We start from the raw sequence: 25,009 nt of genomic DNA on the forward strand, positions 1-25,009 counted from the left end.
GGTAAATAGATAAGGTCTTTTCCACAGGATGGGGGAAAGAGGGTATAGGTTTAAGGGGAAAGATTTAAAAGGGACCTGAGGGTAACTTTTTCACGCAGAGAGTGGTGCGTGCATGGAACGAACTGCCAGAGGAAGTCATAGACTCATAGAGATGTACAGCATGGAAATAGACCCTTGGTCCAATTCATCTATGCTGGCCAGATATCCTAAATGGTGGAGACTGGTACAATTACAACATTTGAAAGGCATCTGGATGGGTACATTAACAGGAAGGGTTTAGAGGGATATGGGCCAAATGCTGGCAAATGGGGCTCGATTAAATTAGGATATCTGGTCGGCATGGACAAATTAGACCGAAGCCTGTTTCCATGCTGTACATCTCTATGACTTCCTCTGGCAGCTCCTTCAATACACGCACCACCCTTTGCATGAAAAGTTTACTCCTTTGGTCCCTTTTAAATCTTCTCCCTCTCACCCTAAACCTGTGCCGTCTAGTGGTGGAGGCTGGTACAATTGCAATATTTATAAGGTATCTGGGTGAGTATATGAATAGGTAGGGTTTGGAAGAATATGGGCCAAATGGGACTAGGCTTACTTACAATATCTGGTTGACATGGATGAATTGGACTGAAGAGTCTGTTTCTATGAAATCCTGTATGGAATTCAGAAGAAAGCTTCTTTACCTGAGAGTGTTGAGAATGCAGAACACGTTCCTGTTAGGAATAGTTCAGGTGAATAGCATTGATTCATTTCATAGGAAGTTAGTAAACACACACAGGAGAAATGGCTAGGAGGACTATTGACTGGGTTAGATGATGAGGCTTGTATGGGTATAAGCATCAAGATGACTTTTTGGGCTTAATTACGCATTTCTGTGTTGTATATTTTTCATAACTTTGAACTTCTGATATTTTCAGAACTTGTAATGTTTGTATGAGTCTTACCTTGAAAAATTCTAACTTTTTTAGGACAATGGGCTAAGTTTCAGTTATAATGTTGAACAGCTGCTCAACTTTGCTTGAGCCTTTGATACTTTTATTTTGGATCCGCTACACACAGATTCTTTTTCTGTGTGCAATACTTTGTATCTGTTCATGGTCTTGGGTGGAAATACAAAGAAAGGAGATGTGTATTTCATCAATTGTAATGCCACAGGTTGTCATTTGATATTATGATGTGCCACCCCCATTTAATGTTTTCACTGAATATTTATATTTGCTGAAAGGGTCTACATATATGAAGTTAAGGATAAAGTCTCAAGCCACAGTGAGGTAAAATGGGAAAGTAAACTTAAGCATAGAATGATAACATATTCCTTACAGATAGAATCCTGGAATCCCAGCAGAATATTGACGGTACCTTGCCGTCATGCTATATAATCCACTAGCAGAAGGTTTTGCTTAATAAACCAAAATAAAGTTCCACCAGGCATCTGTAAAACCAGGCCTGAGCACTACCTTCATAAACTTCCATAGTAACACACTTGATTAATGGTCAAACTACCGGATTTCCTGTGACTTGTCTGTAAATCCCACTCTTGTGTAGATTGAAGGGAGGACATTTGGTTCGCTGAACATGGTATGCCATTCAATAAGATCATGGCTAATCTGGTTGTTATGTTAGTTCCACTGTTTTGGTGTGAAAATCATTTGCTTTGAAGTTAAGCCAAGAAAATGTTTTGACATTTGGCCTCCGTTCTATAAGGGTTGACCCCAATGTCCCCATAAGTTTTTCTTTCTCTACTGCCTGTTTATAGCATTATGTGGTACATTCTATATTGCTGTATATTACTCCAAGAGGACTAAAGTTAAACATGAGAATCCAGAGGATATACATTTGTAATAAACCAAGCGGTATGTGCTTCATAGACTTGTCCTGCATCCACAGATTGTAGATAGGTCAACGTTAATGTACCCTGTGATTAATTTTCCATATAGTATAATGAATATTAATGTGTCACACTAAAAGAAAAATTGTATTTTGTAAGCCATAGTTCAAAAATGATTTAAAATCATTAACCTAGAAAATTATGAGTTACATTCCCACAGAGTGTTAATTAATCAGGCAGTACTTGACATGTCAAGTCATGTAGACAATAGCATGGGAAAGTTGAACCTGCATCCCATGATTCTGTTCGATGAGTTGCTGCAATTCCTCTGTCATATCTGATTTCACATTTAAAAATGACAGGGTTACTCATTTGAACTGTATAAGGATGACTGACAATTAGTGTATTTATCTCTTACAGAATGGCACCTGCTTTCAGGTGTCTAATGAGAGACGTTTTGCCAAGGAAATCCTCCCCATGTACTTCAAACACAACAACATGGCAAGCTTTGTCAGGCAGCTGAACATGTGTAAGTACGTTTGAAATTTGGAAATTAATTTGTCTTACAGCCCCTCCAAAACTGTGGACTAAATGATTTGTAGTTACAAGTTTTCAAATAAAATGGAATTGCAGAATACAATCTCTCAAATCCTCTAAAATCTAGTAATCTGTGTAAGTTTAAAAAAAAACTGAATTTGATTTCAATCTGTTAAGTTGATGATTCTTACTAAATTCATAGACTATGGACATGTATGTTATGCTGGCCTACAGCTGATTATATGTTTTTGGTTTGTCAATAGGACAATCAGCGTAGTCCAGCTATACAAACATACAGGCACAGTGACAAGTTAGGATGGGCACAAAGCCCATCGAGACTATGCCACTATTCTAAAATGACCGTACACTACCTTCCTGCTCATTCCTGTAACCTGTCACCCCATTGCTTATCAAGAGTATGTCTACCGTAAAGATTTTCAAACATTCTATTTCTACCACCTCTTCAGGAGGACAGTTCTGAAGTATCACAACTCTCTGTCAGATATTGCTCATCTTTGTATTAAATGGGCTACTGCTTATTTTTAAACAGTGATCGCAAGTTCTAGATTCAGTAACAAGAAGAACTGTCCTTTCGACATCACCCTGTCAAGTCCTGAAGATCTTGCATGTTTCAGTCAAAGCACCACTTATTCTTCTAAACTCCAGTGGGTACAAGTCTAGCCTGTCCAGTCTTTCCTCATAAGACAACACACCCATTCCAGGTATTAGTTGAGTAAACCTTCCCTGAATTGTTTCCAATACATTTACATCCTTATGGAAAGAGACCAATAAATACATAAAACTATAAATTCGATGTGGTCTTATTGATGGCCTATATAATCAAAACATATATTTTGTATTTCATTCCCTCACAACAAATGATAATATTCTATCAGCTTTCCTAATTACTTGCTCTTTCTATATTCAAATGTTTTCTGAACCATGTAGCAGGACCCCTTGATCTCGCTTCATCTCAAGGCTCTACAATCTCTCCATTTAGATAATATACTTTTTTATTCTTCCAAGTAAAATTGACAATCTCATTTCCTACACTATATTTCATTTTCTGTTTCGAAACTTGGAGTAGGTTAGTTTGGAAATTGAGGAGATGTGTTGGAGCAGTCACATTTAAAAGCATGATGAGTCTCATTTGGGAAAGGAAAATGTACAGGATGTTGAACTGCTGTCAAGTTTTCTATTTTCTATTGAGAAAAGGAAACTTTGGTTAACGGAAGTTGTTGGTTGGAAATAAAGTCATATGGAGATATTTCAGTAACTGGGTGGGACATAGGATAAAAATGAAGCAAGTGGATTGTGTAAGGATGGGAGATGGTTTGAGAAAGATTGAAGATGAAGAACAGTAATAAATGTGGAGAAGTTTTGTTAGGAAGAGAAATTGATAAGGAAGCAGCAGTGTAAACATGCCAGCAACAAAATCAAGTGTGGGCAAGAATGTAGGGAGCCAAACTGAAAACAGCAGAATAAGAACCAGGTAGAGAGATGGAATTAAGCTTGAATAGTGAAGCCTTTTCTGGCTTTAGAAACCTAGTTGGAATTTTGATGAATGGCACAGAGGTTAATGTTTAATCTGTCACCTTTTGCTAGTTTCACACAATTAGAGAGTGTGTGACGATCACTTGAGCCAAAATGTAGAGGAACGCGTGCTATGTGAGGGCAACTAAGCAGAAAGGGAGCCTGGCTGAAATCTAGAGGGGAACGCTGCATGGAAAATACCTGGAGAGAGCCAGCAGTCAAGATGGACAAGATGTGTAGGCAGCAAAACCAGGGAAATTGATCTGAATAACTTTGCCAAACTTATTTACTTCTTGGAAAGTTGAACAAAATACTTTGCTATGAGTCAGTAAATGTCTGGAACTAAAAAACAACTAGTGCTTGCAGACCTGTTTTCAATGTAAATTTCAGTAGCTAGAAACCTGGCTTTAAAATGTACCTTGGAGTAAGATGACCCAAACTATTTATGGGCTGTATTTTGTTATTTAAGATATACACTGTACTACTGAAACTTGCATAACCATGATACATGCAATGGAGAGCAGCTGGGGCTGCTGTGCCTGCACTTCTTGAGTAGGCAGATTGGTAGTAGTAGTGATAGGAGTGCTCCTTTTTCATTCCTTCTCTCTCTCTTCTGTTTACTACCCCCCAAAAATTTGGCTGAGTAGACAGAGAGTTATAATTACATAAAGTAAAATTTTATTGCACTTCTATTGATGAAAGGCCTTATTTCTTTAACTCTCTTTTTTTCAACAACAGATGGTTTTCATAAGGTGGTTCACATAGGGGTAGGTCTGCCTCGAGATTTGGATGATATAATTGAGTTTCAGCACCCACGGTTCAGACAAGGAGAACCTCAGTTACTGGACCACATCAAGAGGAAGGCAAGTGTTTCTCACTGATAATTGTAGGTGATTTTAAATCTTTTTCATAAAACAGTGTGAAAGCAAATCACAGTGTCCTGTGGTCAAAAGTGGTGGTGAGATGACTGAATGATTCAGCTGAAATCAGATATTGTAGTAGTATGTGAGACAGATTTTAGTTATCACTTGAGATTGGCATTGTAGCTTTGATTACAATTAAGTGGTTTCATGTATTTAATGTTCACCATACCTGATCTAGGAGGTTTTGTGATACAATTGATAGTGTCTCTGCCATTGAGTCAGAAGCTCCAAATTGGAGTCCCAACCCAAGACATAATGGCCAATCCAACATCTGATCCTTATGTTCTGAAGTGCTAGAGAGTTGTTGGTCTCTAGCACCTCCTGTTCTTGGGGCAGAACTGCTGCTTCCAGTCTATTAAATGGTTGTGGGGGAGGTATTATTGCCCTGCTGAGCTTCCTTATCCTGGCTTTTTGGAATCTGGGAAAATAGACTAAATGATGAAGCCTTTTACTGATTAAATACATTTCAGGAGTTTACAGATTAATACTGCAATTGACAGGTTCACATATAGATTTATATCTTGAGTTGTAAACTGAAAATCAGGACTTTTTTTAAAGCAAACTCAAAATATTTTACCAGATTTCAAAACAATAAAATGCTTGCAATAGTTGCAAATCTCAGCAAACACAGAGTATTTAATCTCCATGACCAATTGTACTTATGAGGTTGGGCGGGTTTGAGGGCAGAGTTTAATTGAACCAGGACATGCATTGCAACTCAGTCCTCATTTTTTTTTTGTAGATATTTTTATTGAAATTTAACATTTTTGCAAATTTACAAAAATAAACAAAACTCTCAAATACAAACATTGATGTACAATTAAATCATATATACAATAGTCATAATTTAACAAAGAAAAGAGAAAGAAAGAAAACAAAAAAGAAAAAAAAAGAAACGAAAAAAGAAAGAAAAAAAAAACTCAACTTTCTACTAATCTAACCTATAACTAACCAGAGTGTATACCTAAGTCTCTTACATGCTCGGAATGTCTAAACATCAAATATAATTAAACCCGTATTCGCGCAGGATTCCTCTCCCAAGGGGCCCCGGAGCAGCCCGGTCTGAAATCTTCACTAAATAAAAGCCCTTGTTAGGATAGCCGAAATATCTGCATTTATATAATTCAAAAAGGGCTGCCATATTTTATAAAATAATTCAGTCTTTCGGTGCACCATATTTGTGAGGAAGTCAAGGGGGATATATTCCATAATTAATCTGTGCTAATTTGAAAGTCCAGGGGGGCCCTCAGCCACCCAGTTCACCAAAATATTTTTCCTTGCACAGAAAGAGAGAATAGAAAATAGTCTCTTCCCATGCATATCCAGAGATGAGAGGTTCGAAAAGCCCAAAAGGAGAGATACAGGGTCCACCCTAATTTCCGTTCCTAAAATTTCTGTCAGGGTATTTGCCACTTTAGTCCAGTATCTGCGGATTTTCTGACAAGTCCACAGACAATGTACAAGAGTACCCACCTCTATTTTGCATTTAGGACACATTGGAGATGCTCCTGCCTTAAATTTTGCCAGTCGAGCCGGAGCTATATGGGCCCTATGAAGTATCTTTAGTTGGATAGCCTGAGTTCTGTTACAGATAGCAATTCTTCTAGCATTTTCCCAAATGTCATTCCACATATCCTCAGAGATTTCTAGCCCCAAGTCCTGCTCCCATGTTTTAAGCAGGTCATCCATGTCTCCTGAGACTCCATCATGTAGCAAATGGTATATAGTACTAACGGAGGATGCCCCCGCTGGTCGTAAGACATTACGTTCTCTGTCTGATTTATAAAGACTATCTATTAATGTAGTCTTCCTCTGTATATAATCTCGAACTTGGAAGTATCGAAAGAGATCCCCATTAGGTATTCCGAATTTCAGACGCAGCTGCTCAAAGGACATCAGGATCCCATCTTTAAATAGGTCCCCTAAGCATGAGATGCCCCTGGATCTCCAGAGTTTAAAGGTGGCATCTGTAATCCCCGGTTGGAATCCCCATGCGCCTACTATTGGTGCATGGGGGGATGTTTTATGTGAGTTACCCTCATTTTGCCGCATTATATTCCAGGCCTTAATTGTGTTTAATATTATGGGATTTTTACAGTGGTCTGTAATGATTTTCCTCTTATCTGAAAATAAAAGGTTAATAAGTGGGTATTTTACTTGGGAGGCTTCGATATCCAGCCAAATTGATTGTGGATCAGATGAAACCCAATCAGCTATGTAACTTAGTAGGGAGCTTAACTGATATTTCCTAAAGTCTGGGAAGTCCAGTCCTCCCCTTGCCTGTGGAAGCTGTAGCTTCTTCAGCTTAATAAGGGGCCGTCTATGGTTCCAAATAAAGGAGCCCAACCAGCCATATAATTTACGTAGGGCTAGCCTTGGCAGCATCAGCGGGAGCATTCTCATAGGATATAAGAGACGGGGCAGAACATTCATTTTAATTAATGCTATTCTCCCTAGCCAGGAAATCGGAAGGTCTCTCCATCGCTGGAGGTCCTGCCTTATCCTTTCCATTAATTGTACAAAATTAGCCCTATACAGCTGATCAAATACTGGCGTGATAAAAATACCTAAATATAAGAAGCCCTCCAGGGACCAACGGAAGGGAAAAGGGGATCCGTCCATTAAGTGGGATATCATAGCCAGACCACCCATTGGCATGGCTTCCGATTTTGAAAAATTAATTTTATAGCCTGAGAATGCACTAAATGTATTAATAACTTGAATTAGACGAGGCACTGACATTAAAGGATTACTGAGGAATAAGAGAACGTCATCTGCATAGAGGGTAATTTTGTGTTTACCTGTACCAATCCTCGGGGCCGTTATATTAGGATCAGTCCGGATGGCTTCTGCTAATGGTTCGATTATCAGTGTAAACAACAATGGTGAGAGAGGACATCCTTGACGGCAGCCCCTACCCACACTGAAGCCATCCGATCTTAACCCATTAGTAATAACAGCTGCTTTGGGGTCATTATACAATGTTGAAACCCATTTGGTAAACACCTGTCCAACGCCAAACCTATCCAATGTGTAAAATAAATATGACCATTCAACCCTATCAAATGCCTTTTCCGCATCCAATGAAATTACTACTCCTGGTATCTTTCCCTGATGACAGACTTGGATCATATTCAAGACCCTTCTGATATTATTGGATGATCTGCGGCCCTTAATAAATCCCGTCTGGTCCTCCTTTATAATATATGGCAGTACCCTTTCTAGTCTTAGTGCTAACATTTTTGAGAGAATTTTAAAGTCTACATTTAGTAAGGATATTGGTCTGTAAGATGCACAATCTTCTGGGTCTTTTCCTTTTTTGAGGATAAGAGAAATATTTGCTTCTTTCAGCGTGGGCGGGAGACAGACCTGACTATGCGCAAAATTATACATATCCATAAGTGGGTCAATCAATATTCCTATAAATTCTTTATAGAATTCAGCTTGAAAACCATCCGGGCCCGGTGCTTTTCCGCTCTGAAGTTGTCTAATTGCCTCAAGTATTTCTTGGACTGTTAAAGGGGTATTTAGGGCCGACGGAGTCAGGCCCGGGAAGGTCAAATTTTTAAAAAATGACTGCATCCTCCTAATCCTATCTTCACAATCCTGCGATCTATATAGTTCAGAATAAAATTCTTTAAAGGTCGCATTGATCTTTTTATGATCATGAGTCAGGGTACCTGTACTTTCCTTGATGGTCGGAATAGTTTGAGGGGCTTTCTTTTTCTTTGCAAGAAATGCTAAGTATCTACTCGGTTTGTCGCCATATTCATATAATCTTTGTTTCGCAAATAATATTTCCCTTTTAGCCGTTTGAGTAAGCGCGGTGTTTAAAGCTGTCCTAAGAGCTGTAATCCTCTGCAATTTTGTGATAGAAGGTCTATCAGCGTATGCTGTTTCGGCTGCTTTTAGGCGAGCTTCGAGCAGACGCTGTTGTTCTCCCTTCATTTTCCTCTGGGTCGCTGAATAGGAGATGATCAAACCTCGTGCATAAGCTTTGATGGTCTCCCACATCATTGACGGATTGCTAGCCGTACCAGTATTAATTTCTAAAAAAGTTTTAAGTTCTTGGGAGAAGTACTTTAAAAATTTGCTATCTTTTATCAGGAAGGGGTCCATACGCCAATGCCGAGCAGATGTCCCATTGTTCTTTACCTTAGTTTCCATGTATACAGCGGCATGGTCAGAGATTGCTATAGTACCTATTTTACAGGTTGCTATAGAGTTTAGAAAAATCGATGGGGCAAAAAACATATCAATTCTTGTGTGACATTTATGTGGATTAGAGTAGAAAGAAAAATCTCTACCCTGTGGATGGAGACATCTCCATACATCTGCAAATGTGTTGCTGGTCAAAGCACAGCAGGTTAGGCAGCATCTCAGGAATAGAGAATTCGACGTTTCGAGCATAAGCCCTTCATCAGGAATACATCTACCAATCCTAATTCTTTATTCAGGTCCGCCAGTTGTCTAGATCTGGGAGATACTCCAGCGGCACTCTTGGGAATCCTGTCTATTTCCGGATCCATAATACAATTAAAGTCTCCCTCTATAATTGTATGACGGGCACCAAAGGCCATCAGTTTTGAAAAAGCTTCCGTTATGAATTTAAAGGGGTGTGCCGGGGGGCAGTACACATTTAAGATCCCATATTCCTCTCCATTTATGAGGGATTTAATCAAAATATATCGTCCAGATTCGTCTTTTATCTGATTTAGAATTTTCAAAGGGAAGTTCTTCCGGACAAGGATAACGACTCCCCTGCTTTTTGAATTAAAAGAGGAAAAAAAGGCCTGATCAAATCCGCCCTGTCGTAATTTTAAGTGTTCTTTATCCGACAGGTGTGTCTCCTGTAGGAGAGCTATATCAACTCTCTCCTTCTTAAGATTTGATAATATTTTCTTCCTTTTAACTGGCGAATTACTCCCCCTGACATTCCAGGTGCACCACTTAACCGACTGTTCAGCCATAATCATCTGGACAGATCCGAGACCCCTCGGGAGGGGAAACCCTATCCAGAACATCCCGAGCATGGAGCATACAAGATTTACAAAAGTAAAGACTCTCTGATACACTCAAAACAATGTAACAAAAAACTCTTTCTAAGTATAAAAAATATAAAACATTCCGAATTGGAGATTTTCTCCCTTGTTCCCAGGGAGTGTCACTTCCTCTCCCACAGTCCATCTTACCCTCTTCCAACCAGTGCCCCACCCTTGACCCAGGTGTTCCTCAATAAAATGAGGAGAATTCAAATATAATATAAAGCTAGAGTTAACAGTGAACACCCCACCCCCACCCACACCCACACCCACATCTAAATATATTTGGGAATATTAATACCATATATAACTATAAGATTACAATCTCAACATGTAATACTTAAATATAATACCACAAAATAACAGGGGAAAGAAAAACAACCCCGCTCCTAAAAACAGAAGTAAAATAGAATAAGGTAACCACCTCTCCCCATCAACATTAACCAAACGCCCCAACATATATATATACATACACACATAGGGGGAAAGATAAGAAAAGATGAAGGGATGTAAACCAAAATAATGGGAAAGGCAGACCAGCGTCCACAATCTCTTACAGTTTATTTAAGAGAGTCCAAGAATTCCTTAGCCTTCTCCGGTGATCCGAAGTTATATATGGATCCTTCGTGGCTAAGGCGTAGCGTCGCTGGATATCGTAAGGAGTACTGGATATTTAAGTCCCTTAAACGCTTCTTCGCCTCATCGAATGCCTTCCTCTTTCGGACCAAAGCTGGGGAGAAGTCCTGGAACAGCATGATCCTGGATCCTTTGTGGGTCATAGCTTGGGGATCTTTTCCCAGATTTCTTGAGGCTTCCAGGAGCATCTGCCTCTCCCTATAGCTCTGCAGCTGGAACAGGACCGGGCGTGGGCGCTGGGTTGAGCCGGGCCCACGTACTGTGACCCGGTAGGCCCATTCTACCCTTACCTGGCCTGATCCATTATGCAGATTTAAAAGTTGTGGCAGCCAATGCTCTAAGAATGCTGTCAGCTGACCTCCCTCTTCCTGCTCGGGCAGGCCCAACAACCGAATATTTTTTCTACGACATCGATTTTCGAGGTCATCAATGTGGTTTTCTAGGTTCTGGACTCGATTCTTGAGAAAACGGATGTGGTCGGCTGCCGATTTTATCCCAGTCTCTGAGGCTGCGGCCTTCGACTCCACCTCTCTGACTCGGCACTCCAATTCCTGAATGTCTCTGCCCTGCTTCTGCAGCTCGGCTGATAGTGCTTCTCTGCTCTGCCGAGACTCATCGATAAAAGCATCAATCTTCGCCTCCCACCTGGCAAACATCTCCTCAAAGCTCATCTTCATTGGTAAATCTCCTGAAGTAGCTGAAGACACCTTTGTTGCAGCTGAAGAGGGAGAGGGTGGGGGAGGGGTCCCTGCTTTCTTAGAGCCGCCTGTTCCCTTCCCTTTACTCATTTTCCAGCTAGTGTTAGACTATTTAAATGTACTAATAGGTAACTATTTAAGGTTAACAACTATTATAAATGGTTTAGTGAGTGTGGTGGGGGTGGATAGCCCACTTTTCCCAAGTTTTGGGTAGAGCACTGTGGACTCAGTCTTGCTGGGTCGCCGCCATCTTGGATCCCCCCCAGTCCTCATTTTTAAGTTTTGCACTGAGGTCAAAATACAATTTTTTCAACTCTCCACGGTTTTCTTGAGGGTTCCTTTTTGATTTTCTGATGTTTCCTTTTTTATTCTCACTAACCCCTTCATTAGATCATGCAGTCACTTGCAATATTATTGTCTGTATTTATGTTGAGAGATGGGGTGTTTGAACTTACACAGAAGCAGGATTTAAAGAATTTATCAAAATCCTCAATAGCCATTACAGCTCTATTTAACGTAAAGCCATAACACAAAAGGATAACATTATTTCCTAGACACCACATTATTTACATTGGCACAAGACAATGGTCATAATTCAACAACAGATGCTTTTTCAAACAAGCACATACACTGCTGCACACTGAAAGCTGTACTTTGGATATGTTTTTGGTGGAATGAAGGTCACATAAATGGTACTTCAGACAAAAATTAAGAACAAGGTTGGGCCACTTTTGTTTTGGATGTGTTCATGAGATGTGGTGAAGCTGACCAGGGATTGTCTGGAAGGTAGTTAAGAGTCAGCCACATTGCTGTGGGTCTGAGTCACCAGACCAGGTAAGGAAAGCAGAGTTTCATCCCTAGGTAGTGAACCAGATGTATTCTTATGATATCAACTGTTGTTACATGGTCACGTTTTTGATTCCAGATTTTTATTGAATACAAATTTCACCATCATTCTATTGTGGGATTCAAACACCTGTCCCCATTAGCCTGACTTAAATGACATTACCACTATGCAACCTCCTCCCAGCTTTACTCCTTCAAGCCTACTCCCCCATTTAGGGCAGCTCAGTGGTTAGCACTACTGCCTCACAGTGCTCGGGACCCAGATTCGATTTCAGCCTCAGGCAACTTGTATGGAGTTGGCATATTCTCCTTATGTATGTGTGGGTGTCTGTTGGGTGCTCCAGTTTCCTCCCACAGTCCAAAAATGTGTAGGTTAAGTGGGCTAACTATGGTAAATGTGGGATTATAGGGATGACATTGGATGCTCTGCAGAGGATCAGTGCAGACTTGTGGGGTTGAATGGCCTCTGTCTGCACTGTAGGGATCCAGTAATTCATTCAAAAAGATCATAGCTGCTGTGATTTATTTGCGATACTGCTTGCCCTCGATATCCTTTCGCCCCTTGCTTATCAATAAGCTGTCTAGCTCTGCCTTAAAAACATTCAAAGACTGTTCTACCACCTTTTCAGAAAGAAAGTTCCAAAGACTCCCAACCCTCTGCAAGGAAAAAGAAATCTCCTAATCTCTGCCTTAAGTTGGCCATCTCATATTTTTAACCTGTAACTCCTAGTTCTAGATTCTCCCCACAATGTAAGCATCCTTGCCTTATGTACCATATCAGGACCTCTCAGGCTCTTATATGTTTCAGTCAAGTTGCTTATGATCCTTCTAAACACCACTGGATGTAGTTGTCCAATAAATTCTCACTAGACCATTTGCCCATTTCAAGTATTAATCTAGTAAATCTCTGAACTACTCCCAAAGGACTTTTTTAATGTAAAAAAATTTACTTTATTCATAAAACTATCTATGAGTACATACAAATGTTCTAAATCAGTTCTGTACAAACTTTGCAGAGAAAAACAAACAAGACATCGGAATTTTGACATTTCTCAGATTTTCTGTCCTGTTGCAAAAACTAAAGGCATTTGCACTTGTGCAGCAAACTACTTATTTGGAGGAAACAACAAGGATTGCAGATGCTAGAAACCAGAGTCTAGATTAGAGTGGTGCTGGAAATGTACAGCAGGTCAGGCAGCATCCGAGGAGTAGGAAAATCGACGTTTCGGACAAAAGCTATCTCTTATGAAGGGCTTTTGCCCGAAACGTCGATTTTCCTGCTTCTGGGATGCTGCCTGAACTGCTGTGCTTTTCCAGCACCAATCTAATCTAGACTCGACTTATTTGGAGAAACCAAGAGGGTCTGACAACTGAACAGATCCTCGTAATACTTCGGCAGAAAGACCTAGACGGTAATCTTTCCCCAGTACACCTTGGCAACATCTGCTCCAAAATTGAGTGCATCCCTCAGCACGTCATCCAGCAAATTTGAATGTGCCGGTCTGCAATACTCAGTCTAGGTCAAATTTTTAGACTGAAAAGACCAACAAGATTGAAAGCATTCTTCCTTAAATATAAATATACAATGCGTAAGATACCTTACCAATGTGTTAGCTGAAAATGTGTTGCTGGTTAAAGCACAGCAGGTCAGGCAGCATCCAAGGAACAGGAAATTCGACGTTTCAGGCCAGAGCCCTTCATCAGGAATGAGGAGAATGTGCCAGGCAGGCTAAGATAAAAGGTAGGGAGGAGGGACTTGGGGGAGGGGCGATGGAGATGTGATAGGTGGAAGGAGGTCAAGGTGAGGGTGATAGGTTGGAGTGGGGTGGGGGCGGAGAGGTCAGGAAGAAGATTGCAGGTTAGGAGGGCGGTGCTGAGTTGAGGGAACCGACTGAGACAAGGTGGGGAGAGGGGAAATGAGGAAACTGGAGAAATCTGAGTTCATTCCTTGTGGTTGGAGGGTTCCCAGGCGGAAGATGAGGCGCTCCTCCTCCAGCCGTCGTGTTGTTATGTTCTGCCGATGGAGGAGTCCAAGGACCTGCATGTCCTCGGTGGAGTGGGAGGGAGAGTTAAAGTGTTGAGCCACGGGGTGGTTGGGTTGGTTGGTCCGGGGGTCCCAGAGGTGTTCTCTGAAGCGTTCCGCAAGTAGGCGGCCCGTCTCCCCAATGTAGAGGAGGCCACATCGGGTGCAGCGGATGCAATAGATGATGTTTGTGGAGGTGCAGGTGAACTTGTGGCGGATATGGAAGGATCTCTTGGGGCCTTGGAGGGAAGTGAGGGAGGAGGTGTGGGCGCAAGTTTTACATTTCCTGCGGTTGCAGGGGAAGGTGCCAGGAGTGGAGGTTGGGTTGGTGGGGGGTGTGTACCTGACGAGGGAGTGGTCTTTGCGGAACGCTGATAGGGGAGGGGAGGGAAATATATCCCTGGTGGTGGGGTCCGTTCGGAGATGGTGGAAATGACGGCATATGATACGCTGTATGCGGAGGTTGGTGGGGTGGTAGGTGAGAACAAGTGGGGTTCTGTCTTGGTGGGGGTTGGAGGAGCGGGGCTCAAGGGCGGAGGAGCGGGAAGTGGTGGAGATGCGGTGGAGGGCATTGTCGATCACGTCTGGGGGGAGTCTGCGGTCCTTGAAGAAGGAGGCCATCTGGGCTGTACGGTATTGGAACTGGTCCTCCTGGGAGCAGATGTGGCGGAGACGAAGGAATTGGGAATATGGGATGGAGTTTTTACAGGGGCCAGGGTGGGAGGAGGTGTAGTCCAGGTAGCTGTGGGAGTCAGTCGGTTTATAGTAGATGTCTGTGTTGAGTCGGTCGCCCGAGATAGAAATGGAAAGGTCTAGGAAGGGGAGGGAGGAGTCTGAGGTCGGGATGGAAGGTGTTGGTAAAGTTGATGAACTGTTCAACCTCCTCGTGGGAGCACGAGGCAGCGCCGATACAGTCATCGATGTAGCGGAGGAAAAGGTGGGGGGTGGTGCCAGTGTAGTTGCGGAAGATGGACTGTTCCACACATCCCACGAAGAGACAGGCATAGCTGGAGCCCATGCGAGTGCCCATGGCAACTCCTTTAGTTTGGAGGAAGTGGGAGGATTGAAAAGAGAAGTTATTCAGGGTGAGGACCAGTTCAGTCAGTCGAAGGAGGGTGTCAGTGGAAGGGTACTGGTTGGTGCGGCGGGAAAGGAAGAAGCAGAGGGCTTTGAGTCCTTCGTGATGGGGGATGGAGGTGTACAGGGACTGGATGTCCATCGTGAAGATAAGGCGTTGGGGACCGGGGAAGCGAAAATCATGGAGGAGGTGGAGGGCGTGGGTGGTGTCCCGAACGTAGGTGGGGAGTTCTTGGACTAAAGGGGACAGAACCGTGTCGAGGTATGCAGAGATGAGTTCGGTGGGGCAGGAGCAGGCTGAGACAATGGGTCGGCCGGGGCAGTCAGGTTTGTGGATTTTGGGCAGAAGGTAGAAACGGGCGGTGCGGGGTTGTGGGACTATGAGGTTGGAGGCCGTGGATGGAAGATCCCCTGAGGTGATGAGGTTATTGATGGTCTGGGAGATGATGGTTTGGTGGTGGGAGGTGGGGTCATGCTCAAGGGGGCGATAAGAGGAGGCGTTCGCGAGCTGGCGTTTGGCCTCAGCGGTATAAAGGTCGGTGCGCCAAACTACTACCGCGCCTCCCTTGTCTGCTTTCCCTGCAATCAGCCCTACCCCAGCATCGCTACCTACACTCCCTGCAATCAGCCCTACCCCAGCATCGCTACCTACACTCCCTGCAATCAGCCCTACCCCGGCATCCCAGACCATCAATAACCTCATCACCTCAGGGGATCTTCCATCCACGGCCTCCAACCTCATAGTCCCACAACCCCGCACCGCCCGTTTCTAACTTCTGCCCAAAATCCACAAACCTGACTGCCCCGGCCGACCCATTGTCTCAGCCTGCTCCTGCCCCACTGAACTCATCTCCGCGTACCTCGACACGGTTTTGTCCCCTTTAGTTCAAGAACTCCCCATCTATGTTCGGGACACCACCCACGCCCTCCACCTCCTCCATGATTTTTGCTTCCCTGGTCCCCAACGCCTTATCTTCACGATGGACATCCAGTCCCTGTACACCTCCATCCCCCATCACGAAGGACTCAAAGCCCTCTGCTTCTTCCTTTCCCGCCGCTACAGTACCCTTCCACTGACACCCTCCTTCGACTGACTGAACTGGTCCTCACCCTGAATAACTTCTCTTTTCAATCCTCCCCCTTCCTCCAAACTAAAGGAGTTGCCATGGGCACTCGCATGGGCCCTAGCTATGCCTGTCTCTTCGTAGGATATGTGGAACAGTCCATCTTCCGCAACTACACTGGCACCACCCCCCACCTTTTCCTCCGCTACATCGATGACTGTATTGGCGTTGCCTCGTGCTCCCACGAGGAGGTTGAACAGTTCATCAACTTTACCAACACCTTCCATCCCGACCTCAAATTCACCTGGACTGTCTCAGACTCCTCCCTCCCCTTCCTAGACCTTTCCATTTCTATCTCGGGCGACCGACTCAACACAGACTTCCACTATAAACCGACTTGACTCCCACAGCTACCTGGACTACACCTCCTCCCACCCTGCCCCCTGTAAAAACTCCATCCCATATTCCCAATTCCTTCGTCTCCGCCGCATCTGCTCCCAGGAGGACCAGTTCCAATACCGTACAGCCCAGATGGCCTCCTTTTTCAAGGACCGCAGATTCCCCCCAGACGTGATCGATTATGCCCTCCACCGCATCTCCTCCACTTCCCGCTCCTCTGCCCTTGAGCCCTGCTCCTCCAACCCCCACCAAGACAGAACCCCACTGGTTCTCACCTACCACCCCACCAACCTCCGCATACAGCGTATCATCTGCCGTCATTTCCTCCACCACCTCCAAACAGACCCCACCACCAGGGATATATTTCCCTCCCCTTCCCTATCAGTTTTCCGCAAAGACCACTCCCTTTGTGACTCCCTCGTCAGGTCCACACCCCCCACCAACCCAACCTCCACTCCCGGCACCTTCCCCTGCAACCGCAGGAAATGCAAAACTTGCGCCCACACCTCCTCCCTCACTTCCCTCCAAGGCCCCAAGAGATCCTTCCATATCCACCACAAGTTCACCTGCACCTCCACACACATCATCTATTGCATCCGCTGCACCCGATGTGGCCTCCTCTACATTGGGGAGACGGGCCGCCTACTTGTGGAACACTTCAGAGAACACCTCTGGGACCCCCGGACCAACCAACCCAACCACCCCGTGGCTCAACACTTTAACTCTCCCTCCCACTCCACCGAGGACATGCAGGTCCTTGGACTCCTCCATCGGCAGAACATAACAACACGACGGCTGGAGGAGGAGCGCCTCATCTTCCGCCTGGGAACCCTCCAACCACAAGGAATGAACTCAGATTTCTCCAGTTTCCTCATTTCCCCTCCCCCCACCTTGTCTCAGTCGGTTCCCTCAACTCAGCACCGCCCTCCTAACCTGCAATCTTCTTCCTGACCTCTCCGCCCCCACCCACTCCAACCTATCACCCTCACCTTGACCTCCTTCCACCTATCACATCTCCATCGCCCCTCCCCCAAGTCCCTCCTCCCTACCTTTTATCTTAGCCTGCCTGGCACATTCTCCTCATTCCTGATGAAGGGCTCTGGCCTGAAACGTCGAATTTCCTGTTCCTTGGATGCTGCCTGACCTGCTGTGCTTTAACCAGCAACACATTTTCAGCTCTGATCTCCAGCATCTGCAGACCTCACTTTTTACTCTTACCAATGTGTTAACCTCTCAACTTTAATATTCAATCACCCTCACAATAAACTGCTGCCCTTTTGAGACTCATGTACCAGGGCACCAGATTCATCTCATCTTAGAGCTTGGCAATCTCTCACCATTTAAATAATATGTTTCTCGTTATTCTTTTGTCAAAAGTGGCACTTTCATATTTGCCAGATCTTTGCTCACTGACTGAACCTATCAATTTCCCTTTGTAGTCTCCTAATATCCTCTTTACAATCTACTCTTCTACTTGTTTCTGTACCATCAACAAATTTAGCTGTCATACTTTCTGTCCCATCATCCAAGTCATTCATAAAAACTGTAAAATGTTGACGTTCCAGCACTGATCTCTGTGGCACACTCTTTGTTACATCTCATTAGCCCAAGCATGACCCATTTATGCCTGTGCTCTATTTCCTGTTAGCTAGCTAATCTTCTATCCATGTTACCACCTACACAATGAGTGTTTAGTTTCTGCCATAACCTTTGAAATGGCATTTATCAAATGCCTTCTGGAAATATCATACAGCATATGCACCATTTCCTGTCTCTCCACAGCACGTGTTATTTCCTCAAAAGAAATCCAATAAATTAGTTAAAAATAATTTCCCTTTCATAACACCATGTTGGCGCTTTCTGATCACCTTGAGCTTTTCTAACACCTGTTATAATAGCTTTAATAATAAATTCTAACATCTTCAGCTGACAGATGCTAAGTACAGCTGGAGTTTCCTGCTTTCGGTATTCCTTTTTGAATAAAGAAGCTATATTTGAGATTTGACAATCTAATGAAACCTTCTCCGAATCTAGGGAATTTTGGAAAATTGTATTAACTTTTGTGCTAGGCATTTCTTTTAAGACCTTAAACAGTTGCATCTCAAGTATTTGACAGTCAGTGAGCAACTGAGTTATAATATAAATGCAGTTCGTTATGAAATGGAGCTGTTCAATAGTAAATTAGCCAGCTGACAGTGTTCATTACAATAGCAGTCACTACATTTTCCCTCAAATAGTAGTTGGGCAACTTCAGCACCCTTAAGCTAGAGACTCTGCATGTATTTGCAAGGGATTCATCACTTCAGTGACTTCAAGTTTTTCTAGTTCTTAGTTATCTCAGTATTGTTCAATGTTTTAAAATCACTTTGTAGACTCTCTCCCCTTTATAGACCATTTGCAATATTTCTCTTTCCCTCTTTGCAGCACCTCTTACTGACCCCATCAACCTTTTGCAAAGTTTCACTCTGTTTTGCAGCACCTCTTCCCTCTCTTGCAGATCCGCCACCCCCACTACTTTGCAGTTGCTCTCTCCCCTATTTTGGCCTATAACTTCCCTTTTGCAACTCCTTCCACCCATTGTACAACCCCTTACAACCCATTTGCAGGCCTCTCCCCTCCCTCTGTGGCCACTCTTCCCTCAGTTGCACGCCCTCTATTCTTTTGCAGTCCATCTTCCTTATTTTCCATCCTGTTTGTAATCCATTTGCAATGCAGCCTGTCTTCTTGCACCTTTGCTGCCTTTCATCTCCCACCTCCTGCAGTCTGTTTCCATCTCTTTTTTTTGCAAGTTGTCTCTCCCCCACCCCCCCCCACCTGTAACCTGTTTTCCCCACCCGACACAGCCCAGTGCCCCTCCCACTCCTACCCCAGCCATTGTTACCTGAATCCCCAATTTCCAGCCCTTCCCGTTTTTGAGCAGTACCCCATTCTGCAATCTCTGTACACTGAAGAGTGTGGTGCTGCAAAAGCACAGACGGTCGGGCAGCATCTGCGGAGCAAGAAAATCAACATTTCCAGCATAAGCCCTTCATCAGGAATGAGGGGGTGGCCCAAGGCAGCTGAGAGATAAATGGAAGGGGGGTGGAGCGGGGTGGAAGATAGCTGGGAATGCCTTAGGTAAATGAAGGGGGGTGGGGTGAAGGTGATAGGTCGGAGAGGAGAGTGGAGCGGATAGATGGGAAGTAAGATGGACAGGTAGGACAGTTCAAGAGGGCAGTACTGAGTTGGAAGATTGCGTTTGGGATAAGGTGGGGGGAGAGGGAAATGAAACTGTTGAAATCCACATTGATCCTGTGTGGTTGGAGGGTCCCAAGGCGGAAGATGAGGCGTTCTTCCTCCAGACATCAGGTGGCTAGAATTTGGCGGTGGGAGGAGGCCCAGGCCTTGCATGTCCTTGGCGGAATTGGAGGGCAAGTTAAAGTGTTTGGCCACAGGCTGGTGGGGTTGCTTAGTGCATGTGTCCCAAAGATGTTCTCTGACATATTCTGCAAGTTGGCATCCTGTCTCCCCAGTGTAGAGGAGACACAGTTGATGAGGTGTGAGGAAGCACAGGTAAACTCTGTTGGATGTGGAAGGATCCTTTGGGGCTTTGGACAGAGGTAAGGGGGGAGGTGTGGCTGCAGGTTTTGCACTTGCTATGGTGACAGGGGAAAGTGCCGGGAGTTGGGTGTGGGCTGCTGGGGGTGTGGATCTAACAAGGTTTCGAGGAGGGAGTGGTCTATCTGGAACGCTGATGGGATGGGGATGGCAAAAATGCCAAACAGCAACCATGATCACTTATTCTGTTGCTCAAGTCACTCGCTGCTTCTCTTCCACATCTACACAAAAGGAAGAGTGAACCAACCAAGTTATCTTGTCATGGTGGCTCAGTGGTTAGCACTGCTGCCTCACAGCACCAGGGTCCCAGGTTCAATTCCAGCCTCAGGCGATTGTCTGTGTAGAGTTTGCACATTCTCCCCATGTCTGCATGGGTTTTCTCTGGGTGCTCCGGTTTCCTCCCACAGTCCAAAGATGTGCAGATTAGGTGAATTGGCCATGCTAAATTGCCCATAGTGTTAGTTGCATTAGTCAGAAGGGGGTGAGTTGCTCTTCGGAGAGTCAGTGTGGACTTCTTGGGCCAAAGGGGCTGTTTCCACACTGTAGGGAATTTGGTTGAAAATCTAATCTAATTGAAAACCTGTGATTGGAGGAGCAGATCTGCAGAGATTCTGATGATGTTTCTTCAAATGCATTATTTAGGTGTTTTTAGGACTTTTAGAGATGAATTCATCCACCATCACCTTACATGTCATGAGCATTGTATTTGGAAAGAAAGGTGTTGAATATGTTGGAGGATACAATTCCCCAGCTGAGGAGCGGTCAAATTCAAAACTAAAATGCTGCTGGTACAGGAGCATGCAATTGCAACGGTGTAATACAGTTTTACAGGACCAATTTCAGTCTAACTGTGGATGCAAGGATTTATCACTGGAAAAGCAAGGATCTGTGTAAGATTTTGTAGACAAAGTGCATGCAGGCAGAAGATTTTCATTGTAGCACAGGCTTTTATGATCTTCAAACAAGCCATCTGCTACTTAATGATGGGCACTGTGTGATCTCTTTGATAATGTAAAACACTTAAATTTAGGAATTATATTGCTGTTCCTTGGTGTGCAAGTATATCAATTCATTTTCATCTGTAACCACAAGAGAATTAGGGTTAAAAAGTGAAATTCGTATATGTAGCAATTAGCGTTTTATTTAATATTCTTTCCAACACACTCATGTGTTTTGAAAAAGTTATGTCTGAAAACAGTTTTTACTCTCTTAGCTTATTAAATAATTGTACATTGTCGAAGAGTATTAATGTAATTTATTATAGTATTAAAACGCTGTAAGGACAGTTTTCTAATGTTACGCGAGTTCATTCTGAAAAACAGCTGATAAGTCTTCAACAGAAGGAAAGACAAAATCTTGAGGATTCTTGCTCCTGATCTCTATTCAATGACTGCTTAAAATGTGTACTTGTGTAGGTGTTATGTAAGGACAAAATCAGACTTATTTGTGATATTTATAAATGAACAAATAGCCCCATTGCCACTTGAATGGCAGCCTTGTAGATTATTGCCCATTTGGACAAGATACCAGCAAACTGCTGGTATTTGTGGAACCATACTGTAGCATTAATTTCATCTTTAATGGTTACTTGGGTGAAAATTGGACTAAAATCCCTTCCAACCTTAAAAAACAGAAAGGCAGGATAATGTAATCACCCAGAAAAGAAGTAAGGTTTGACTGAACAGGATGAAAATGAATTTGCAATATCTAATAATGTGACAATAATCTTGATCCAGAATTGTTTTGTTTGGAATTTTGAGTTGAGTGTGCAGCTAGCACCTTTAAATAATTTCCTAAGATGTGATTTTTCTTTCTGTTTGAAGGTTTCTGTGAGCCGAGTGGACGACTTTAAACTGAGACAGCAAGAAGTATTAAAACTCTTGTCAGATATTCACCAGATGAAGGGAAAAAATGACTTGGCTGACAGCAAAATTCTAACTATTAAAAGGTTGTGCTTTTGAAAAAAAAGTTGGATATTGTCAGATGTAAAGTAATAATGTTTGTAAGAAATTGAAGTGAAAGACTTATTCCCAGCATGATTGGATTAACTCCTCTAGCTTTTGCACAATGTATTTAAATTTCAATGCAGTATGTATTTTAGTTCAGAGCTGTGCTGATAGAGTGCTACTAATCAGGTTTACAATGTGGGAAAAACAAATGGTGGAGTGGGCAACCCATTGTAACCCTCCGTGTGGTTGATCTAACAAACAGTGTGTTGTTTAAGAATACACAGAACAGCAACATCCCCTCTGTCCTTCTATCTTTGTGACCAGTAGCCCTTTCACTATCTCCCTGGATATTCCCAATCTTCCCTCTAATCGCACTTACCTCCAGATTTCCATTCCCAGCCTTCACCTTGCACCATTCCTTATACAATTCACATTCTCCATTTCCAGCATATCTAATTATTCCATTGTATTTTCCACCCTAAATTTGCAGTTTCCACCAATTCCTTGTTCCTTTGCTCCACACTGTGGTTTGCTTCTCTGCATCCCAATTTCCTCCTTCAATTCCCCAAGATCCTTCCACTGTTCATGACAACTGTACTTTTTGAATTCCATTCCATATCATTTCTTACTTCTTAATCCATCTCTAGTTGAACTCCTGGAGTTCTGCCTCATTTGGGTCCGTGTGTCTGCCTGTTTTAGGAAAGCATGCTGACCCAACCTGACTTTACCCCTCACACTGTAAGCGTTTATGTAAAGAAACAGCTTGGTTATGAAGGAGCCAAGTTCCTGAAGAAGTTGCACTCGCTGAGTCTGCCAGATACACACTCCATATTATTAGATATAGTATAAAGTTGGGTTTATGAACACACTGTTTTTGCCTAACAAGGTTTACCTGTAAAAGTAATCCCAGTGTGCTGGGGTGTATATGACTATTTGTGGCATTGGAAATGAATACATAAAAGGTTTCTGACCATCAAAGTCAGGAAAGCTGATTGCCTGAAAGATTCAGAGATATATATCAAAGTTTAACTTGCTGATGGAAAACTGACTTTTTGCTTCCCATCAAGTTAGATTCCATACCCTCCTTTCTAAATATTCTGGGTGGGTTCAAAAATTCCAGCCATACTCTCTATGCCTTCTCCAATAAAACTGTCAATTAACATATCCAAAAATATCAGACATGAACCTTCTAAATCATTTGTGTCCTCACCAATGCCTCTATGCTTCGTAAGGTATGACTGACCAGAGTTGTCCACATTATTTCAACTGTTGTCTAACTGTATACATTTAGCATAATTTTTCTTACTTTTCAATTCTGTTCCTCTACAATAAACCCAGTGCTTGCTTTATTTATTTTTTTTTGCATTACTGAGTGACAACTTTCAGTGATTTACGTATTTTTACTTTCATCAATGCCCACTTAGACTCTCGTTTTCCAAATAATATATGACCTCCTTTTTCTTACCAAACAGACCTCAATGTTGATGTTTGTTTTTATAGTTATATATCAATTCTGCCAGCTCATTAATGCCTTCTAAGACTTGGCATTTGTAATTAGTTTTTTTTCATTTAATGGCTATCTTAACTTGTCATCTGCAAAGTAAAGAATTACATTTTTTGAATGTGAAGTCCCAGTATCGATCCTTGTGGACCTCACTTACTCCACTCTGAACTCCAGTCTCCCAGGTCGCTCCATCCTGGTTCTGTCTTGCAACCAGCTAGCAATTCATTCTCCTACTTATTCCTTCAGCATGATCTGACTTAATCATTAGCTCTTTTGTGACAACTTATCAAAGACTCTTTCGAAATAAAGGGAAATTGAATCTACTACATTACCCTTATTTAGTGAAAGCAAGACCTAGCCTCTAGAAATCCATGCCCTGTATTTGCTCCTACTTCCATTCCTGCTGGACGTCGAGCTTCTGCACTTGTGAAACAGCTTGGGACCTTTGGTTATTTAAACGATTTATGTAACTTGCTCATTCTGGCATAATAAGACAAATTTCTCAAGTTACTACAAACCGATTAATTTGTTGTTCTGGGTTTCTCAGGGCTGAAATTGGTGAGCACTTCAGTGCACTGTAGCTCAACAGCAATCCATTGATTGTGAAGCACTGTCGAGTATCCTGAGCATATGGCCAAGTGTTGCATAAGTCACATTCGCTCCCTATATGTTTTTGCATTCAGACTCCCTGACTTTACATTGCAGCACTTCGTTTACACTGGTTCTGTGAGTACAGTATCAATAAGTACTGGCCCTGGGTCAATGATTCATGGGGCCTCAGTGCCTGAGATGAGGTGGAAGCGGGAGTCTGTACAGAGTGAAGTGAAAAGAAAAATGATATTATCTTTCACCATGATGAAGGGAAAGGATCTGAAGGGAAAGAAAATCTCAAATTGGTTGAGGGTAATGGAAACATAAAATAATATCATCCACACAAAACTGGAAAGACTTCTGCATGAGTGTTTCACACTGAAACATTTGCCAATCTAGATATTGGCAGTGTTTGCTATTTCAGATTTCATGATGAAATTAGCAACTTTCAACACAGCACTCCTTTTGTAGGTGATGAGAGTTACTCTTGTCACTTGCTGAGAGGTAAGTGAGGCTTTCAATGCAGATATTGTGGGCGGCACGGTGGCACAGTGGTTAGCACTGCTACCTCACAGCGCCTGAGACCCGGGTTCAATTCCCGCCTCAAGCGACTGACTGTGTGGAGTTTGCACGTTCTCCCCGTGTCTGCGTGGGTTTTCTCCGGGTGCTCCGGTTTCCTCCCACAGTCCAAAGATGTGCGGGTCAGGTGAATTGGCCATGCTAAATTGGCCGTAGTGTTAGGTAAGGGGTAAATGTAGGGGT

General features: G+C 43.1%; 1 protein-coding gene across 2 annotated transcripts in view; it reads left to right on the forward strand.

Annotated features, from left to right (window-relative positions):
- LOC132820419 (heat shock factor protein 1-like) overlaps positions 1-25,009 on the forward strand; it is a 63,546-nt gene that overhangs the window by 11,203 nt on the left and 27,334 nt on the right. For both annotated transcript variants that reach the window (XM_060832528.1, XM_060832527.1), the window contains exons 2-4: positions 2,249-2,357; positions 4,637-4,761; positions 22,027-22,151. In XM_060832528.1, the coding sequence (XP_060688511.1) occupies positions 2,249-2,357; positions 4,637-4,761; positions 22,027-22,151 (359 nt within the window). The remainder of the gene's footprint in view (positions 1-2,248; positions 2,358-4,636; positions 4,762-22,026; positions 22,152-25,009) is intronic.

Source organism: Hemiscyllium ocellatum, chromosome 11, assembly GCF_020745735.1.
Source record: "Hemiscyllium ocellatum isolate sHemOce1 chromosome 11, sHemOce1.pat.X.cur, whole genome shotgun sequence".
NCBI lineage: Eukaryota > Metazoa > Chordata > Chondrichthyes > Orectolobiformes > Hemiscylliidae > Hemiscyllium > Hemiscyllium ocellatum.